The sequence below is a fragment of the Hyperoodon ampullatus genome (genome assembly GCF_949752795.1).
Source record: "Hyperoodon ampullatus genome assembly, chromosome: 11".
In the NCBI taxonomy this organism is placed as follows: Eukaryota; Metazoa; Chordata; class Mammalia; order Artiodactyla; family Ziphiidae; genus Hyperoodon; species Hyperoodon ampullatus.
Window position 1 is genome coordinate 99,521,745 of NC_136924.1, and position 20,883 is coordinate 99,542,627.

General features: G+C 51.4%; 2 protein-coding genes across 10 annotated transcripts; one reads left to right on the forward strand and one right to left on the reverse strand.

Annotated features, from left to right (window-relative positions):
* On the reverse strand, window positions 1-5,474 carry RHNO1 (RAD9-HUS1-RAD1 interacting nuclear orphan 1). The gene is made up of 3 exons (XM_079715228.1): window positions 5,458-5,474; window positions 2,275-2,526; window positions 1-1,213 (listed from the first exon to the last, which is right to left on the reverse strand). Exons 2-3 carry the CDS (start codon window positions 2,440-2,442, stop codon window positions 659-661), a joined length of 723 nt encoding a protein of 240 aa, XP_079571354.1. The 5' UTR covers window positions 2,443-2,526; window positions 5,458-5,474; the 3' UTR covers window positions 1-658.
* A 4,429-nt stretch (window positions 5,475-9,903) lies between these two features.
* On the forward strand, window positions 9,904-20,509 carry FOXM1 (forkhead box M1; the record flags this gene model as incomplete). Of its 9 annotated transcripts, none has more annotated exons than XM_079715732.1 (8): window positions 9,904-10,429; window positions 11,002-11,153; window positions 12,824-13,015; window positions 14,034-14,162; window positions 14,777-14,821; window positions 15,368-15,437; window positions 15,585-15,760; window positions 18,551-20,509. In XM_079715732.1, 8 exons carry the CDS (start codon window positions 9,904-9,906, stop codon window positions 19,559-19,561), a joined length of 2,301 nt encoding a protein of 766 aa, XP_079571858.1. In that variant the 3' UTR covers window positions 19,562-20,509. The 9 variants fall into 9 exon arrangements, with proteins under 9 accessions (XP_079571858.1, XP_079571859.1, XP_079571860.1 ...); XM_079715733.1 differs by having other exon boundaries at window positions 11,002-11,147; XM_079715734.1 differs by having other exon boundaries at window positions 9,904-10,405; window positions 12,815-13,015.
* Window positions 20,510-20,883: the final 374 nt, after the last annotated feature.

Sequence of the window (20,883 nt, forward strand, 5' to 3'; positions counted from 1 at the left end):
TATATTTATTTACATACATTTTAAACAGTTCAAGAAATCGTTTTCCCACCCTTTTTAATATTTACAGATTACTACAGTTGGAAACAAAAATTCAAAACATAGTAACCCTAAGTAGCCTATGTCCCCTTTATCTCCCTTGGTCCCACTGACTCATTAAAACAGGCTTGCTGCCCTTTCTTCATCCAGCCCTCTCAGCAGATGAGCCAAGGCTGCAGAGACAGCAGCTCAACTACAAAAAGTCACAATTTGCTTCGAGTTTTTCCGTGCATCTGGTTACAGAGGAAGTGGTCACTGAGTCGGTACTCAGACATGTGGAATGAATTAGTTTGAATGAGGTGTTTAAAAGGATGAATAAGCAGTGGTTAAAGGGAACAATTAGGAAAGACCATTTGTAGAGGGGGCAGTACTGCTGCATTAGTGACAGAAGCAGGGTTCTCTCAAAACTTTCTGCAGCCATTTATTTATTTACAGACTTTGTAAAGTTACAAGATATTTAAAAAATTTAAACAGCTAATACAAGGAAAATATGAAGTGAACTGTTTATGACACTAAAAACTGTTTATGACACAAGATATTTTAAAAAGCCAATCTGGGAATTCAATTCCCTTTGGACTCCAGCAATCAATTTCTTGAGACCACAGATGTCCGAGAAACCCAGTCAGTTTTTCACAAGGAACTGGTTTCTGCTCAGCTTCCCCCTCTCCCTGAGGTAAGTGAACAGGTGTCGTCGCCTCCTCCATGTGACCTTTATCCCGTACTTCTCCTCAGGAGTGTCTTTAACCAGAACAGGCCCGGGCTCTGGGCTCTTGGGCGTGCTCGTGTGAAGGGAGCAGCTGGGAAGGCTGTTTTCCCTCTGCTCCAAGGGAATGGGCCCTCCCTGCCCTGAGGACTCTGCGCTCTGGATATCCGGTGGAATGAACACATAAGGGAAGTTCTGAAGTGCATGTGCTGACAGCTCCCCACAGCTCTGGGGGCTGAGCATGGGAACCAAGGGCCTTCCAGAAATGTCCTTTTCTGGTTGACTGAGACAGTCCCTGATTAGGGGGATACCAGGTCTGGCTGAACTGGCAGAAGACTGTGGACTCTCAAATGTTAGGTGTGGAAACTTGGAGCTGGTAGATTTTCGACTTGAACGCCTTGCCTGGTCTCGGCAATGACGTTTCCTGTTGACTGGCAACCAGCTTTCTGCTGTTGTATCAAACTGAGGTGATACCTAAGGATTCCAAAAGAAAAAAAAGAAAAGTGAAGAGAGCCAACTACCAAATACAAACCTAAGGAAACTGCATCCCATGACCAGAATCCTAAATGGGGGCCCATAACAGCAATGGACACAAAACAAAAGCAGCTGTCTATTTGGATAACAGTATCCAAGGGATACGGGCTTTGGGCAAGTTACTCAATCTCCCTGGCTTTCGGTTCCCTCCTGTGCAAGAAAGGGGACAATGCCTCATTCGCTTCATCGTACCGTACGGCTGCAACACGCTTAACTGTCTACCTTTCAACTCTGAGAGCGGGCCCAGCAGTCTTATTCACCATTGATCCCCAGCCCTAGCAGAGCACCTGGCACCAAGAAGGCCCCAGTGGAGGACGAAGGGCTGAAGGAAAGAACCGGGAGTGAGATCAGGCACGGAAAGCAACTAGCAGGGGGCCTGGCACATAGTGAGGACTCGATACGTGTTCACATGTTCATTCCTCCTCATCAACAGGATTCTAACATTTGTTTCTTCCCCCGTCCTGAAGCCAGGGCTCTGGTTCTCCCCAGCAATCGTGGGCAAAGCACATTTAGTAAGCACTCTTAGGCTTTTGTCTGGCCCTTCTGCTACACTACTTCCCTGACATGCCGTAGCTATGTTCTCTTCCCAGGGCTTTTAAACTGTCAAAATAAAACATATGACATTTCTGAGGATTTTTCTTCAACGTTTGGTCATTTAAACAGTAAACAGAGTACTCAGCTAAAAACTCCACGTCTCACGGGAAGCTCAGGGAACAATCTCATTCTTTACTGCTTCTGACATTTCTCTGGCTTTCTCACCCAGCTGCTGGATAGTGAAACTTTTATACTGAACTCTTACAGAGGAACGTGGGGCGCGGGAAAGACTCCAATTCCAATCAACCCACGCCTCAGTCTGAACTCAGGAATGATAAACCAGAGAACGTGGCTGAGGACAGACAGAAGGAGTACACCACCTCCTTGTCCCTGCGCCTGCGAGTCTCCACATGGCAGTGTGAGAAGCCTGGCAGAGGAAACGTCAAGGCAAGAATCCCATGGCCTACCCAGGAAGTGATGGTGCTGTGGTCAACGGGCTTGCTGGGCACCTGTCTAGTGTGGGTGATAGGAAGCTGGGGAGACTCAGAGCAGTGTTTGGGGCCCTCCAGTGGTTGTTGGTAGAATAGCAGCTGGGGTTTCTGGGAAATTTGGCGGTGTTTTTTCCTGGGCGGCATCAATAGGTGAGGGTAGAGCAGTTAGTAACTGCATGATGCTGGCTGTCGTCAGGTCCAGGGAGAGACTCCACTTCCAACCCATGCCTGCGGAGAAGAAACAAAAGCTGGGAGAAAACAATCTGCTGATTCCCCAGCTCTTCCTCACACTCTGCCAGCCGATTCTGCTAGCAGCCAGCGGCCCTACCCCAAGATTGTGGGGTGGTACACCTACACCAGCTTCCTACACCTACACCACCAAGGCAATACACAGTAGTTTCACACTCAACAACGTTCGTTCAATGAACACTTATCGAGCACGTGTTAAGCACCATGCTGGGTGTTGGGAGTTTAAAGATGAATAACCAACCATTTATCCCACGATCATTTACGGGGTGCCAAGCACTTGTAGAGACACAGACTGCCCCTGCCTTCAAAGAGCTGGGAGTCTAACAGAGGGAGACAGACAATTACAATAATGAGAGCAGTGCTCCCTTGCACTCCCCCCAGGGGAGGCCTTCTGGAGAGGGTGATACCTGATCTAGGTATAGAAGGGCTAGGAAGAGCCAAAGAACAGGGGGCGCTCCAGGCTGAGCAGCAGCACACACCAAGGCAGAGACAGGAAGGGGCATTGCGAGTCCAGGCACTCAGACTCCATGGAGCTGGACACAAGGCACGAAAAGACAAAAGGCAAGACCTGAGGCGGGACGTGGTGTCAGGCTCAGGGCAGAAAACCAGGCGGACCATCTGAGTTTGGACTTTGGCCTAAGTAGTCACTGAAGATTTTCCAGCGGACGGATATGATCACACTTGGATTTTTTTTTTAACTTTTACCCCAGATAATTTCAAACATACAAAAAAATAGTTAATAATATAATGAGCTCCCATGTGCCCATCACCCAGCTACAACCATCAACCCACGACCAATCACATCCCATCCACACCCCATCCACTTCCCCTACCCCTTTATTATTTTGAAAATACTATGTTCCCAGTCATGATATCATTCCTAGTAACACAACTAACATATATAAATATACATATTTATATACAATATTTATATACTATACATTAATATATATTTATATGTGTAAATCCCTTAAATAGTAAATATCAAATATTCAGTGTTCAAATTTTCAGCTGTCTCCTAGGTGCCATACTTGGTTTTTGTTTGCTTTTGTCTTTTAGACAGATCACCCAGGCAACAGTGTGAAAGGCGAGATCAAGTGCCCCGGAAGCAGGGGGACCAGTTAGAAGGTAACTGTGTTGCCTGAGAACCGATGAAGCCGGAACCTGGGCGGTGTCAGCAGAGGTGGGAGGCGGGAGGCAGAGGCAGGGCCAACAGGACCCACAAAGGAATAACAAGTCTGAGAACGTGTCCAGTGGGTCTAGCCCCCAGATCAGTTTTAATAAGGGTTCTGTCAGTGGGTTGGTGGGACGGAAGTTTGAGTCGAGAGGTGAATGGGTGGTGCCACCGGGCATCCTGGAGGGAGAGGCACACAGAAGGGCAGACTGGTTCCATTATACAGCATGATTCCTTCATTCAGTCAACAAGAGCAAAGCAACATACTCTGATTTATGTCACTGGGAAGTGGAGATACATGTAAAGAGAAATCAGGACGAAGTCTCTACCCTCAAGGAACAAACATTTTAGGAAGAACACAGGTAATAAATACATCCATTTGTTCACTCATTCATTCAGCAAATATTTACTGAGTGCCCACTGTGTTTTGGGCACTGTTACGGGTGCTAGAAATATATAGCAGGTTACTAAATTAAATCCCTGACCTCATGGCGCTTACATCTAGTTGGGAAGTGATTAGAGGTACAGAGAAAAGTGAAACGGTGTAAGGGGTTGAGCTGACCCAGTGCTACTTTAGACAGGGTCGTCGGGGAAGGCCCATCTGAAATATGATATTTGAGCAAAGACCTGAATGAAGAAAGGAGAACAAGCAGACAAGAGAAAGATGTGAGAAAGAATATTCCAGACTGAGAGAACAGTTAAGTGCAAAGACCACAAGAGGGGAATGTGTCTGACTTGTTCAAGAAGCAGTAGGGTCAGCATGGCTGAACTGGAGAGTGGTGAAGCCAGTTCACGTGACACAGGGTTAAGGCAAGCGTAAGGACTGGGCTGAATTATACTTAGTGCAAGAGGAAGTCACCGCAGGGCTCTGGACAGGGAAGTAACACGGTCCGATTTATACTTTTCAAAGATAGCTCTAGGTGCTTTGTAGGAAAGGTGGGTTGGGAAGAGGGGGGACAGAGAAAGGAGGCAGAGAAGCGAGGGGGAGGTTCTTGCAGGAGCCCAGCGGGGAGATGACAGTGGTCACAACCGCTCCAGGGAGAAGGGCTGAAGTTCACGCCTCGCTCAAAGTCCCCAGCCTCTTGGGGACGCCACATCGTTCAGCAGTCCTACCGTGTCCTTGATCAACTCATTTTCCACAAAGGTTATCCTAAAACTTTCCCACTGTCTTAAAACTTCAGAACTCTTCTTCTCTCCACACCAACCGCCTTACATCCTACTTCACAAAGAACACAGGAGACATCAAAGGAAACACTCTCATCTTCCAGAAGGCAAACACACAAACCTCAGTCTATCTGCATCCATCCTCTTTCTTTCTGCTGTAACTAGAGGTCAGTCCCTTTTGCTACTGTGGCCTCTCCCTCTGGCTGGGCTTTGGAGCCTTGCTCACTCTACATGCCTTTCCCAGGCAATCGTCTGCTGACATGTCAATAACCACCTGGAAGTACACGAGTCAAGCATTTCTATATTTGGCTTAGAATTCTCCACACTCAGGACCCAAATATTCCACTGCCTACGCGACAGCAACTAGATGTCTCAAATGCACCTCAAACTCAAAGCATTTACAACTGAATTCATGCTCGTTTCCCTTGCATCCCCCTCCGTAAAAGTGATCATCTTCCAGGGCCCTTGCTCAGGGAATGGTATCATCATTCATCCAGCTATGCCACCAAAAACCTTGACATTTACCTTTTCCCTCTACTATCCAACCCAACACCAAGCCCTGTCAATCCTACCTCTTAAACATGTCTTCAAAAATACCCCTCTCTCGGGCTTCCCTGGTGGCGCAGTGGTTGACAGTCCACGTGCCGATGCAGGGGACACAGGTTCGTGCCCCGGTCCGGGAGGATCCCACATGCCGCGGAGCGGCTGGGCCCGTGAGCCATGGCCACTGAGCCTGCGCGTCCAGAGCCTGTGCTCTGCAACGGGAGAGGCCACAACAGTGAGAGGCCCGTGTACCGCAAAAAAAAAAAAAAAAAAAAATACCCCTCTCTCGAGGAGGGCAATTGGGGGGAGGGCGCAAAATGGATGAAGGGAGTCAAGAGGTACAAACTTCCAGTTATGAAATAAAGACGTCATGGGATGTAATGTACAGTGTGGTCACTATAGTCAATATTGTATTTCAAATTTGAAAGTTGCCAAGAGAATCTTAAAAGTTTTCATCACAAGAAAAAAAGTTTTTTGTCACTCTGTATGGTGACAGATGGTAACTAGACTTACTGTGATCATTTTGAGGTGTAAATAGGTAATCATTATGTTGTACATCTGATACTAACATAATGTGTTATGTCAATTATACTTTGGGGAAAAAAACAGATTTGTGGGTTTTAGTGACAGTTCAGTATTAAATGTGGGATCAGAATCAATGGCAATCTATTTTTTGAGACTTATTCAACTCAAAACTTGATAAAAGCATTCCTCCTTTGTTAAAAGATAATAATCTTACCCTACACCTCTTTCCCTCTCTCTCCACCACCCTTCAAGTCCCAACAGTTCTGACTGCAATAGCCTAACTGGTCTACCCTAACCTCTGGCACCCCCTGCAGGGGGACCTTTTTAAATTGCAAATCTGATCTTGGCTCACACTCCTGCTTAAAAATTTTGAGTTTTGGGTACGGACCAAACTCCTAGTGGTGGCTGAGGTCCTGTGGCTCTGGTTCCAGCTTCATCTCACACACACTCCAGTGCAGGTCTCTTAGCTCAAACCCCTCAGATAGTCTTCAGCCTTTGTGCCGCCCACGCTTCCTCCTGCGGCTTGGCCCTGCACACCTCATTCCCTTGGCTTGGAGGGTCTCCCTCCCGTATCTGCATAAAGGCCTCAGATCTCAGATGAAGCTTTAGTTCATCAGAAATACCTTTCTCCTGGGACTTCCCTGGTGGCGCAGTGGTTAAGAATCCGCCTGCCAATGCAAGGGGACATAGATTCGAGCCCTGGTCCAGGAAAAACCCACATGCCGCGGAGCAAGTAGAAGCCCGTATGCCACAACTACTGAGCCTGGCTCTAGAGCCCACAAGCCACTACTACTGGGCCCATACGCCTAGAGGCCGCGCTCCGCAACAAGAAAGTCCACGGCAATGAGAAGCTCGCGCACCGCACCGAACCGGAGACTCCATAGCCCGTGCTCGCCCCAGCTAGAGAAAATGCCCCAACGCAGCCAAACATTAGTTTATTTATTAAAAAAAAAAGAAATGCCTTTCTCACCTACCATAAGGCAAGATCCCCTTATTTACATACTCAAAGTTATCCCTGAGCTCTAAGTTATCACTTCGCAGCTGTAATTCTCCACTTGATTAAATAAGCAATTCGCTGCGAATCTGTCTGAGCTCCTCTCTGCTCCCATCAGACCGTAAGCGCAGGAGAAAGACCCCGTCTTCCACTGCATCCTAGCGCGGCCTGGCACATGGTAGGTGCTCAACTAAACGTGTTGACTAAGTTAGTAGATAAAGTCCTTTACTACAAAGAAAAGACTGCGGGGGTGTGGGGCGGGAGGAGATCAAAACTCGAAGATTCAGGGTGGAGGCAGGGTTCACCGTGTGCGAATAATTTTTCAGGAGGGAACCTGACGAGGTCGTAACTACGCTCCAGGAGCCCTCAGGCCGCTCGGGGGCCCGCGACGATCGCTGGTCGGAGGTCAACGGAGGACAGTCCCCCCAGCGAGGGGGGAAGAGCCCGGGGCGGCGGGCGCAGCGCAGCCGGGCGGGGCGGCCCGGGGTCCCCACTGTCCCTGGGGTTCCCCGCGCCCCGCCGCCGCGGAGCCCTCCTACGCTCTCCCCACGAGCCGCCCGCCTCGTCCGTCTCACCCGCCGCCGATCCGCCCGCCAGCCCGCCAGGCCCGCACGCCGCTCTGTCTGCCTCACCCGTCGCAGACCAGCCCGCCCGGCTCGCACGCTGCTCCGCCCGCCTCACCCGCCCGACGAGGCCGCCATTCCGCCCGCCTCACCCGCCCGGCTGGGCTGCCTCGCCAGCCGCTCCGTCCGCCTCAACCGCCCGGTCGGGCTGCCTCACCTGATCTTCCCGCCGCCGCCCCGCCCGCCCTGCCTGCCCGCCTCAACAGCCAGGCAGGGCCCGCCGCCGCCGCCGGCGTCCCGGCTGAACGCGGAGACAGGGCCGGCGCTGATTGGCCACGCCCGTCACGTGACAGCAACGTTCCGCCGGCGCCAATTTCAAACAGCGGAACAAACTGAAAGCCTCAGAGCGGGACCCCACCCCCGGCCCCGGCCCCGGCCCGGGACCCCCCCCCTCCCGGGATCCCGGGATTCCCCGCCCCGCAGCCGGGGTCGCGGCCCGGCCTGCCGCTGGGAGCAGCGCGGAGCCGCCCGGAGCCGGCGTGTTCGGCGGTGCAAGCGAGGTGAGTGGGCGGCGTGCGAGAGGCCGGGGCCGGGAGTACGCGGAGGGCTGGCTCCGGACGGGGCTGGCGACAGTGCGCGGCGCTGCTGCATCCAGCCTCCCGGCCCTCCTCACCTCTCCCGCTGAGCGCCCCCGGCCTTCCCCCGGGAGGAGGGGCGGCCCGCTTGCTCCGGCAGACGGCGGCTGGGGTCCCTCTGAGCTTACAGCGCTGGGAGCCGAGGCCGACCTGCTCGCACACTCCCCTGAACCCCGTTGCTCTCACCTCTAGGCCTCCACTCCGCCCTTTCCCAGGACCCTCCTCCGGGTTCCGGAGACCCCCGCAGCCTAGCCCTGGTCTGGATGTGGGTGAGTCCCGGGAGCCGCTCCGGAAGTCTCCGGGCTAGAAGGTGTTGGCAGTGGTAGCAAGAGGCTGGTCAGAGTAGAAGGGAAAATTAAGCTTTAGACCAGGAAGATATCTTTTGCGGGTGGGGAGCGAATACTAGTATCTACTGATTGATGGGTGGAGGGAGGGAGGCCGGAAGAGATAGGAGGTGGAAGTAAAACTGAGATTTGAAGGTAGAGGAAACCTAGATATACAGGAAAAGGAGGCAGAATGGAGAGGGTCTGTGGATTCTAAGCAGATGGCAAATGTCAGACGAGTGTGACAGTCAATTTTAGGGAGATGGCAGATATCCTAAAAAAGGGACAGCTCATTCCTCTGTCCCTCAGAGTACCTCTCAGTGGAATTTCACAACTTTACACAATGGTAGGGTATTCCACAGATCTGTTAAAATAAAAAAAAACACAATTTTAAAAAGATAAAACAGTTTTCCTTAACACTACAAAACCACCTTAGCACACTGAAGATAGCACAGTCTGTTAGTCAGGAGACAGGGATAACAGTCTCGGTTCTGGAAGAGAAATTAAGCGATACAGTCACATGCTTAGAAAGTCAAAATATGAATAAGCACATGCAAGTACTAAAATGTCACTATATAAGTAGTTTGCAAATTGTAAAAGAAAAATGTATTTTTTTTTTAAGAAAGGCAAGGGTAATAGCCTGTGAAATGATGTCACCCCTTAGCGTTACCCTGGGCCTTGAGTAGAGCAGTTTCCCTCTTATCTGAGGTCTTGTGAGCTGGAAGATGATTTCTTCAGTGGTGTGACAATAATGGTACAATCTGCCTTTTTCCTCTGATTCTGTGGGCTCAGATCCTTTAATTTATAAAGTAAGATGGTATAAAAAACATGTGGTCTACACTAGAATGGATTGTGGGATCAGAGTCTTGTCAGGATGTCCTATTCCAGCGTTCCCGTCCCAATAGTCACTGCAAGTGATCTGTGTTACAGTAGGAAATAAGAGACATCTCCACATTTTTGTAGCTTCCCTATTTATTTCTGTAGCTAAACATTCTTTTTTGGCCACGCCGCGTGGCATGTGGCATCTTAGTTCCCTGACCAGGGATTGAACCCTCACCCTCGGCAGTGAAAGCACCAAGTCCTAACCACTGGACCGCCAGGGAATTCCCAAAACATTCTTAAGCTCCTAGAGCTTTGACTATGTTGACCTACAGCCAACCTAATCCCACTTTCCCCCTTTGAATTTCTTCTATTTGCTTCAGTTTTAACTTTTGTCTGGTAGAACTCATCTCCTTGTTGTCTGTGGTCTTTACAAAGCCCCGAGGGGTATTCACCTGGGCCTGTGGGCACATGCTCCTGGTCATGTGATGAGGAAGACCCCTCCCTAACAGAACCTCCTTCTCAGCCTAATCAGCCTCTGACCTCCTGCTGCCCCTTGCACTTTCCAGGGTCCATGCTTGTCATTCTCAATGGAGAGTGAAAGCACAGATTCATAATGAAAACCAGCCCCCGTCGGCCATTGATTCTCAAAAGACGGAGGCTGCCCCTTCCTGTTCAGAATGCCCCAGGTGACACATCAGAAGAGGAGCCTAAGAGGCCCCCTGCCCAACAAGAGCCTGCTCAACCGCAGGCCTCCAAGGAGGTGGCAGAGTCCAACCCCTGCAAGTTTCCAGCCGGGATCAAGATCATTAACCACCCGACCATGCCCAACACCCAAGTGGTGGCCGTCCCCAAGAATGCCAATATCCAGAGCATCATCACAGCACTGACTGCCAAAGGAAAGGAGAGTGGCAGCAGTGGGCCCAATAAATTCATCCTCATCAGCTGCGGGGGAGCCCCCACTCGCCCTCCAGGACCCCAGCCTCAAGCCCAAGCCAGCAATGATGCCAAGAGGACAGAAGTGATCACCGAGATCCTGGGACCAAAGTCTGCCTCCAAGGACGTGAATCTTCCTAGACCACCTGGAGCCCTTCCTGGGCAGAGATGGGAGAACTGTGGTATGTGGTCTGTAAGGCAAAGGGGTGAGGAGATAGCCTTCCCTGTCTGGTGGTGAGGACTGCAGTCTGCCACATTGATGCTTAGGACACACAGGCGTCTGCCCGAACCGGGGGAAGGTCTTGCCTTTCTTCATCCTAAAACCTTGACCTGGATCCTTTGGGCACTGTCAAAGGGGTTGCAATGTAATTTAGCATTTCTACTCCCTTCTTTACATTGGAAAAGGATTTGTTTATCGTTTCTAGTTATCCTCTGCATTGACCACATAAGGAAATAGGAATCTTTCTCCATCTTAATGAAGGAGAAAGCATGAGAAGGAAAAGTGACTTTCTTTGTTGAGATGCTCAATCATGCTTTTGTAAGGTTGCCTTGACTGATCTCTAAGGCTCAGTGTGGCTCAGACTGAAATGCAACTTGAACCGTGCTCCTGAATTTCTCCCGAAATCCTAATGGGGCAGGGTACCCGAGAGGCCACAGTAGAGTCAGCATGTGCTCCCTGTCCCTCAGGGCAGATGTGATCCCTAACTGCCAACTTCACTGGGCCTGCTGGGCTCGGGATCAGGCAGCTAAGCGGCGTCTTGGGTTGTTTCCCCTGTAGCTGGTGGCGAGGCAGCCGGCTGCACGCTAGACAACAGCTTGACCAACATGCAGTGGCTTGGAAAGATGACCTCCGATGGGCTGGGCTCCTGCAGCATCAAGCAAGAGGTGGAGGAAAAGGAGAATCGTCACCTGGAGCAGAGTCAGGCTAAGGTGAACTGTCCCGTCACTCACTAGGGCAGTCAGAGCCAGTGCAGGGAATTTCTAAGAAGGGAAGTCAAGTGGCCTGTGGAGTAGAATTTCCAAGTTCTGGTATTAGCACTCACTTAGTGTGATTCTATCTAATTTGGAGCTCCCTTTCTACCTGGGATCTTCCCACCTCCCCCTCCCTCACCCCTATCTGTGAAATTTCCTTGAGGGCAGACTCCTCTGGCTCACTCTGTACCCGGTCAGCACTGGGTTTAGTACTGTGCCCTTAGTAGGTATTGAGTAAGTATTCAGGAAATAATGAAGAGGTCTCAGTTTGGAAAGCCACTTGAACTTTAAAGAGGTATCTCAACAGTATGAAAAGAATACAGCATTTTTAACAAGATTGTTTTATTAGAAGATAAATTAATAGCAAATAAAATGAGTTAGTTGTGAATTTTAAATACCTCTCCAGCAATCAAACTTGATTTGACCCATTTGTGTGGCCTGGGTTTGTTCTTCATGGTTGCCCTTTGTATATACCCTTTAACCCATCATTCAACAATTTTTATTTTTTTATCTTTTTATTTTTTCCTTAAATAATTTCTATTTTTTTAACATCTTTATTGGAGTATCATTGCTTTACAATGATGTGTTAGTTTCTGCTTTATAACAAAGTGAATCAGCTATACATATACGTATATCCCCATATCTCCTCCTTCTTGCATCTCCCTCCCACCCTCCCTATCCCACCCGTCTAGGTGGTCACAAACCACGGAGCTGATCTCCCTGTGCTATGTGGCTGCTTCCCACTAGCCATCTGTTTTACATTTGGTAGTATATATAAGTCCATGCCACTCTCTCACTTCGTCCCAGCTTCCCCTTCCTCCTCCCCGTGTCCTCAGGTCCATTCTCTACGTCTGCGTCTTTATTCCTGTCCTGCCCCTAGGTTCTTCAGAACCCCTTTTCTTTTTTTTTTAGATTCCATATATATGTGTTAGCATACGGTATTTATTTTTCTCTTTCTGACTTACTTCACTCAACAATTTTTAAAACGGAAAATTTACGTGGATGTGTACATAGTGAAAACTGAGTTGTTCACTTAGAACTTGTGTACTTTACAAAGTTATAGCTCAATTTTCTAAAATGTGGATGATCAGATCTTTGCCTGCGACTTAGCCAGATGTGTGCCCTGCTGACATTTGTCTCCCATACCCTTGGGAATATTTCTCTTGTACAAACGTTGAAAGGAGATGGGTTTATTCACATCACATCAGGAGTAGAAATCAGACTAAGACCTAGGTCCCTCGATGCTCAGGTCTGAAAAATGGGTGTAGTTTTAACATACAGTTGATGCTTTAAGAGTCATAATATGTACCCAGACTTTCCTGAGAGGTTTCAACTGACAAAGACTGGACTAATAATTATTATTGGGCAATATCTTCAATAAAATGACCGATGACAGAGAAGTGGTTCTATGTTTGGAGACTGGATTAGATCACCTCTAAGATTCTTCCTAACCCTAAAATTTTATTCGATGAAATAGTGGTCTCAGATGATTTGTTTCCAGTACAACTCTGTGGGATAAAATGTTTCTCTAGGGGATGTTCTTTGGGATGGGGTGGGGCGGGGGAGGTCTTGTGAACTCTCTGTGTCATTGCCTTTTCTCTTTCCCTTTGGCTTCTCAGAACGCTCAGGTTGAGGGGCCCCTGGGAGCATCGGCATCCTGGCCGGACTCCGTGTCTGAGCGGCCACCCTACTCTTACATGGCCATGATACAATTTGCCATCAACAGTACGGAGAGGAAGCGCATGACCCTGAAAGACATCTACACTTGGATCGAGGACCACTTCCCCTATTTCAAGCACATCGCCAAGCCAGGCTGGAAGGTACCGTGTCCTGTAACAGCCACAGTCAAGGTCAGTCCGGCCCAATAGTTTGTCTGCACGGAAGGGCAGTAGTCTGTGTCTGGTGCGGAGGGAGCAGTTAAGTGCCAAGGATGCTAGAACCTTAACAACCGTATCTTTTGTGTTGGGACTCGATCCTGCCGAATCCAGACAAAATCATCACTAACAGCCCTGTAACCACTTCATCTGTCGCCACCCTGGGTTGAAGGAGACTCTTCAGTACAGCACAGAACCCACTTCTGTGCTGCACTGAACAGCAGCTGGAGCGACTAAGTAGCTTTGTGAAAAGATATTAATGAAAAACAAAATCTGTAAGCCTCACGATCCAAAGACTCACCTTCTGTAAAGTCACATTTCTTCTCCAGAAGGCGGGGATCTTCTCTTCCTCCTGCTCACGGGAACACAGATGCCTGGGAGCCATAGCTCACACGGGACTCAGAGCCACAGCGTAGGTGCCCCAACAGATGCTCTGTCCCAGGCCAAGGGGCTTTTGTATTGTTTTCCCCATAGCAGGACAATTAGCCTCACACTCACCTCAACTGAATTCCCCAGCATCATAATTTTTTTTTTTTTTTTTTTTTGGCCATGCCATGTGGCTTGCGGGATCTCAGTTCCCCAACCAGGGACTGAACCCAGGCCACAGTAGTGAAAGCCCAGAATCCTAACCACTAGGCCACCAGGAAGCTCCCTGGCATCATAATTTCTTCCCTCGCCTCTCTGGCTACTGGTTATCACCAACAGCCTCACTCCTCTTTCCCAGCCCCTGACAGCTGTCCAGGTCCCTGCTTTATCACCACCTCAGGAACGGCCCCAGTCTCTGTCCCCACTGGACAGACGGGTTGATGGCTCAGGTTGCCAGCTCTGCCATGCGGAGTGTCACAGGAGCTACCAATAGGCAAGGTTACAAGGACACAAAGCCTGGGCCTGATTTCCTTGGGGGACATCGGCGGTAGTGTTTCCAAAGCCAAAGTAGCTGATGAGTGGCGTCCTCTACTTTCAGAATTCCATCCGCCACAACCTCTCTCTCCACGACATGTTTGTCCGCGAGACGTCTGCCAACGGCAAGGTCTCCTTCTGGACCATTCACCCCAGTGCCAATCGCTACTTGACACTGGACCAGGTGTTTAAGGTAAGCATCCTGGTTTTGTCCAAATAGGGCTGGTGTTGGAGGTCATGAGATCCATCGCAAAAGGAAAGAAGTCCTCTTGGGATGAGCTTATCCGATCAGGGTAGAGTTAAAGGCCAGCCAGCCCGTAAGGGATGGCACACTTCTCTGCTAGACCAGGCCACAGAGAGGACTCTGATCCAAAAACGGGACCTCCTGGGGCAGTGTTGCCCTGTGATAAGAACTGCCTGGAACACTTGTTAAAATACAGCCTCGTAGGCCCCTCTCTCGGGGCTTCTGACTCAGTAGGCCTGGGATGGGCCCAGGAACATGTGTTTTTAGCAAGAATCTCAGGTGATTCTTACAGAGAAAGTCTGGGAAACCTGGTTTTTAAAAAGCCCTTCTTTAGGCCGGAGAGCAGAAACGAAGCCCCCAGAATCTCTTGTCAGAAGCGACTGCTTTGGAGTTTCAGAGTGCCCACAAGGGTGCCGCTAGCTGCCCTCGTTCTCCCGGGAGGGACCGTTGTTGAGGGTGGCCCTCGGCGTCCGTCAGGAATAGGTTTGCCCAGTCTGGTCAGCTTGACTGCACTGGTGGTAACTTCGTCTCGTTTCTCTCCCACGATGCCTGACCACCACCAGCCACTGGACCCAGGGTCTCCACAATCGCCCGAGCACTTGGAATCAGTAAGATTCTTTCCCTCCTGCTCGGGGCTCGGCCTTGTTTCCTTTCCACGCTCAGCATGGCTTCGGTGACAGGGACAAGACATTAGCAGGAAAGGGAGCCTGTGGCTGGGTGCCTGCCAGCCCTGAACGCAGAGCACCTGAGCTGCTGGGTGTTCAGGACATGTGACCTCCACCTCCTCTTGCTCCCATGGGCTCATCACGGTGCCCCAAGCACCGCGGTGCGTGGCAGGAGGACCCGCCATAGTCTCCCTGCAACATGGTGACCACGGTGCATGGCACGGGCCTGGAGGGCGGCCGTCTTTGCTCTCACTTCTCTACCTGGCTTTTCTCTGCCCCTCATAGAGCTCCATGCTTTGCATCCTGGGGGTGAGGACACCTGGATGAGGTGGTAGGACCGCCCGCTGCCGTGTGTCTGTGCCATCACCTGCCCAGGGCCAGGCGGTCGGTTCGCTCCATGCCCGGTACCGGAGCAGCTGGTGGGGTCGCCTGCCTCGTCCCCCTGCGTCTCTGACCCGGTCTATTTCTCTCCCTCTCTGCCCCAAACAGCAGCAGAAACGACCCAACCCTGAGCTCCGCCGGAACGTGGCCATCAAAACTGAACTCCCCCATGGCGCACGTTAGTATGGGGGAGCCTGGTCCCAGGGGGCTCACCTGTAGGGAGCAGACTCGGGGGTCCCAGCCCAGGGAAGGAGAGCAAAGGTCCCATAGCCTGGAAGGGGCCTGTCCCTGGACCGTGCTCCTGACCCCTCCCGGTCCCCCCTAGGGCGGAAGATGAAGCCTCTGCTGCCGCGGGTCAGCTCGTACCTGGTGCCCATCCAGTTCCCAGTGAACCAGTCCCTGGTGCTGCAGCCCTCGGTCAAGGTGCCGTTGCCCCTGGCAGCCTCACTCATGAGCTCAGAGCTCGCCCGCCACAGCAAGCGAGTCCGCATCGCCCCCAAGGTCAGTGCCTCGGGTTCTCTCTGAGCAGAGACTCCAGTCAGTTACAGATTCTGCCAAGTGTCCCTTGAGAAGCTTATACATCTAGTTGGTAGACAAGGCACCGATACATAGGAAAATGCAACAGCATTATAAGAGCCAAAAAGGAACCTGCCATATGATGTAAGGGATGTTGGAAGGCCCACACGTGCCTGATGAGTTTATAAGAGTTCAGACAAGGGTGATTATAACAGATGGGCTGGGACGGTTCAGGAAGAGTTCACAAGGGAAGGAGGCTTTACAAAGTAGATTTGGGTAGCAAACAGGTGTGGAGAGGGCCTTTTTTTTTTCTTTTTTAAATTTTTATTTATTTATTTTTGGCTGCACCGCACAGCCTGAGGGATCTTAGCTCCCCGACCAGGGATCGAACCCTCACCCGCTGCACTGGAAGCGCAAAGACTCAACCACTGGCCCGCCAGGGAGGTCCCTGGAGAGGGCTTTGTAATGGGCATGCCCTGGAGGCCCCCAGTAACAATGGTATAGAGATGGGCTAGTCTAGCTCTGGGTTTCTCAGCCTCCATACAGCTGACATTTAGGGCTGGATAATTCTTTGTTGGGGGTGGAGGGGTGCTGCCCTGTGCGCTGAAGGGTGTTAGTAGCATCCCTAGTCTCTCCCCACTGGATGTCTGGAGCACCGCCTGGTGTGACAATTAAAATGTCTCCAGGTGTTGCCAGATGTCCCCTGAGGGGAGTTGCTCCTGGTTGAGCATCAGTGGTCTAGCTCGAGGGCTGAGGACAGTGAGTTAAGACCATGCTGTGATGTAGAGAAGGATTTGCGAGCAGGAGCTGGCCTGTAACAAGTACAGGAAGGGCCCCTGTGCCCCTTTCTCTGAGATGGAAGTAGCAGGGGCTCCAGATAAAGAGCCTTGGGTTTGCTTTTGTTTTTTGTTTTTGTTTTGTTTTGTTGTTTTTGGTTTTTTGGTTTTGGGGGGTTTTGGGCCGTACCACACAGCATGCGGGATCCTAGTTGCCGGACCAGGGATCAGACGCACGCCCCCTGCAGTGGAAGCATGGCGCCTTAACCACTAGACAGCCAGGGAAGTCCCTAATGCATTTTTTTTAAATTTATTTATTTTTGGCTGCATTGGGTCTTTGTTGCTGCGCACGGGCTTTCTCTAGTTGCGGCGAGCGGGGGCTACTCCTCGTTGCGGTGCGTGGGCTTCTCATAGTGGTGGCTTCTCTTGTTGCGGAGCTCAGGCTCTAGGTGAGCAGGCTTCAGTAGTTGTAGTACGCCGGCTCAGTAGTTGTGGCTTGTGGGCTCTAGAGCACAGGCTCAGTAGTTGCGGTGCATGGGCTTAGTTGTTCCGCGGTATGTGGGATCCTCCCGGACCAGGGCTCGAACTCGTGTCCCCTGCATCGTCAGGCGGATTCTTAACCACTGCACCACCAGGGAAGCCCTGCATTGTTTTTTAATGGCTACATAATATTTCATGGTGTGGCTCTGCCGTATGTTTTCCAACCATTCCGCTTTCACGGGCACATTATGTTTCTAGGTCTTTTTGCCCTATGGCGAACATTGCAATAAATAACTTTGCAAGTATCTTTCTTACTAGTGTTTTTATTTCTGTGGGATAGAGAACCAGACATGAGATTGCTGAGTGAACAGTTATTTTAAAGTTTATTAAATATTGCAAGATTGGCTTCCAGAAAAATCTGTGATAATTCACACATCCACCAACAAGACCTATGTTTGCCAGCCATGGGTGTTATCAGTCTTTTTTAATATTTGCCCCTCTGTGGTGTATGAAGGACAGCTCCTTGTTTCATTTTATCTTCCTTTGCTTATCGGTAAGTCAGCACCTGCTCACTGTGTTTGGTCACTGGGAATTTTTCACTGTGAGACGCTTATTTATGGACATGGCCCATCTTCCTATAGGGTTTTGGTAATAATTTGTGATTTCTTTGTTATTAAAATATTAACCTGTCTTTTAAGATATTTTTTACTTCTGTTGTTTGCTTCTTAACTTTGTTTATGGTCTCTCTTGCCACAGAAAGATTTTACATTTTTATGTAGTCAAATATGTCTCTCTTCTCTTTTACAGCTTCTGGGTTTCCAGTCTTGGTTAAGAAGTTCACCCCCCCCACCTCAGATTGTACATGTAGTCTCCTAGATTCTCTTTCAGGATTTGTACGGTTTTAATTCTTCTGTTTAAGTCTTTGTATATGGTATGAAACAGCCATCCAGTTTTATTTTCTCTCAGATGGATACTAATTATGCCTGCACCATAGGAAACGCTCTGTCTTTTTTTTTTTTAATTTTATTATTATTTATTTAATTTATTTATTTTTGGCTGCGTTGGGTCTTTGCTGCTGTGGGCGGGCTTTCTCTAGTTGCGGCGAGCGGGGGCTACTCTTTGTTGCGGTGCGCGGGCTTCTCATTGTGGTGGCTTCTCTTGTTGCAGAGCACGGGCTCTAGGCGCCAGGGCTTCAGGAGTTGTGGCGCACGGGCTTAGTTGCTCCGCGGCATGTGGGATCTTCCCGGACCAGGGCTCGAACCCGTGTCCCCTGCATTGGCAGGTGGATTCTTAACCACTGTGCCACCAGGGAAGCCCAGGAAACGCTCTATCTTTTACCCCCAGAATTGAACTACCACCTTCATCATATAGTCTCATATTTAATGGTCTTTAAGACTTTAAAAAGACAAAAGAGGATCAGTACTAGCATGTCACTTGTCTTAGTCATGAACTTGTGTCCCACCTGCTGTCTGGTTGAATCTCCAGACCTGGCTTTCACCTTAACCTGCTTCCCTTCCAGGTGCTGCTCGCAGACGAGGGGGTCGCCCCTCTGCCCACGGCAGGACCAGTGAAAGAGGAGAAGCTCCTCCTTGGAGAAGGGCTGTCTCCTCTGCTTCCAGTCCAGTCCATCAAGGAGGAAGAAGCCCAGCCTGGGGAGGAAACGCCACACTTAGGGAGACCCGTCAAAGTCGAGAGCCCGCCCCTGGAAGAGTGGCCTTCGCCCTGCCCATCTGTCAAGGAGGAATCGTCGCCCCCCTGGGAGGATTCGTCCCGCTCCCCCATCCCCAGGCCCAAGAAGTCCTACAGCGGGCCCAAGTCCCCAGCCCGCTGCGTCTCTGACCTGCTTGTCATCAAACGCAGGGAGAGGAGGGAGATGAGCCGGTCTCGAAGGAAACAGCACCTCCTGCCCCCCTGTCTGGACGAGCCGGAGCTGCTCTTCTCCGAGGGCCCCGGGGCTTCCCGAGGAGCCACAGCAGGGCCCTCGCAGCCTGCCTCCCAGCTTGGCTCCTCCCACGAGGAGGGCGGGCCTTTCAAGACACCCATCAAGGAGGTGCTGCCCATCTCCTCCACCCCGAGCAAATCTGCCCTCCCTGTGACCCCCGAACCCTGGAGGCTCACGCCCCCAGCCAAAGTGGGGGGGCTCGATTTCAGCCCCGTACGAACCCCCCAGGGTGCCTTTGGGCCCCTGCCGGACTCGCTGGAGCTGGCGGATCTCAGCGCCACCCCGCTGAAAAGCGTCCCCCTCTTTGACTCCCCCCGAGAGCTCCTCAATTCCGAGCCCTTTGACATCACCGCTGACCCCTTCAGCGGCTGTCCCCCCTCAGATATGGAGGTCCCCAAGCCAGGCTCCTCCGAGCCGCAGGTTGCCGGCCTCTCGGCCAACCGTTCCTTAACAGAAGGCTTGGTCCTGGACACGATGAATGACAGCCTCAGCAAGATACTGCTGGACATCAGCTTCCCCGGCCTGGAGGAGGACCTGCTGGGCTCCGACGATGCCAGCTGGGCTCAGTTCATCCCCGAGCTGCGGTAGAGACGGGACCCACACTGCTCAAGCCGGCGGCTCTCTGGGCGCTCGTGGGGCTGGCCTTCCGAGCCCTCTGTGCCAGGACAGCAGGCGGGGGCCGTCGGCTCCTCCAGCCCCACCTGGCCTGGTGACGCCAAGGCAGGCGTCACGCCAGAGCCGCCACTGGGCCTTCTGCAAGCCGCGAGGTCCTGGTGACCAGTCTCCGTGCCACCCACTCCCCAAGAGAATCTGATTCCTCCCTTCCTACTAGGAGCTGTGGGTGGGAACAGCAAAAACAAGGGTGAAAAGAGACGAGGAGCCCCCCTCCCCCGACTTTGCGTCTGTGCCCAGCTGGCCCCCACCTTCCCTGCTCCGGGCAGGGTGGCCCTTGTAAATGTTCCTAATTATCCTCTAATTATAAATGTAAACCTATCTCCTTAGATCATTATCTAGAGACTGCCAGAAGGAGGTTACGATACCAGGAGGTTCAGTTCGCTCCTGTTACTTGCGTTTGGTTCCTGCAGTGGGGAGGGCTGCAGTGCACGGTTCCTTCCAGGGCCCTCCCTCGAGGGGTCCTCACTGTAGGGGCCCCGATACGCAGGCAGGATCCCTCCTACTGCCCCTGCCTCCCACCTGCCCACGTTTCCAAGTCAGCTTTCCTGCAAGAAGAAATCCTGGTGAAAGGGTCTCTTATTATGGGTCAAGAGTGGGGCGGGGGCATGGAGGCACCTGGAGCAGAGTGGGTGCCCAGATGTGCCCGAGAGATGTTTCTCTGATAAGGTCCCTAATCATGCCAGAGAGACGAGTTAGGAGGTGGAGGCCTGCTGGCCTGTCTGCCTGTCTGAGCTGGTGCCGCAGCTTTACAGAGAGCCCAGCTTTACAGAGAGCCGCCCTGGGCCCCAGCTGACCACGTGCACAGCCCCCAGCTCCAAAACACTACTGTAACTACCTACTCAATAAAGCCCAGGGGCACATGCTGGTCTGTGGCGTGCTGGTGTCTGGTCCGTACAGCGTGAGGGGGGTTGGGAAGGAAAGTGGGTAACGGTGAAAGTGGCTGTGACAGGGAAGATGCAAGGCTTGAAGACAACACGGAGCCCTGGAAGGAGAGTGCAAAGGGCTGTGGCCCGGTCACCTCTCTCCCCCGCCCTGGCACGTCCCCCCAACTCAGCAGTCAATCGGCAGTTTTCCCAGTGCCGGGCCTGCACAGCCAGCCTCTTTTGGGGACCTCTGAACCTGCTGGGTCACTTAGGCCTTCCAGGGCTCCCTGAAGAAAGGCCTACCCAGGGGCACCCGCCCACCAACATTAGGGAAGGATGGGCTCAGTTACAGGCGCCTCATGACCACCTCCA

Coding starts and splice junctions, on each gene's coding strand:
- RHNO1 (XM_079715228.1), bottom strand. CDS start 2,442: ATGCCGCCCAGGAAAAAACACCGCCAAATTTCCCAGAAACCCCAGCTG. Junction 1,214..2,274: donor ACAGCACCATCACTTCCTGG/GTAGGCCATGGG, acceptor TGGAATCCTTAG/GTATCACCTCAGTTTGATAC.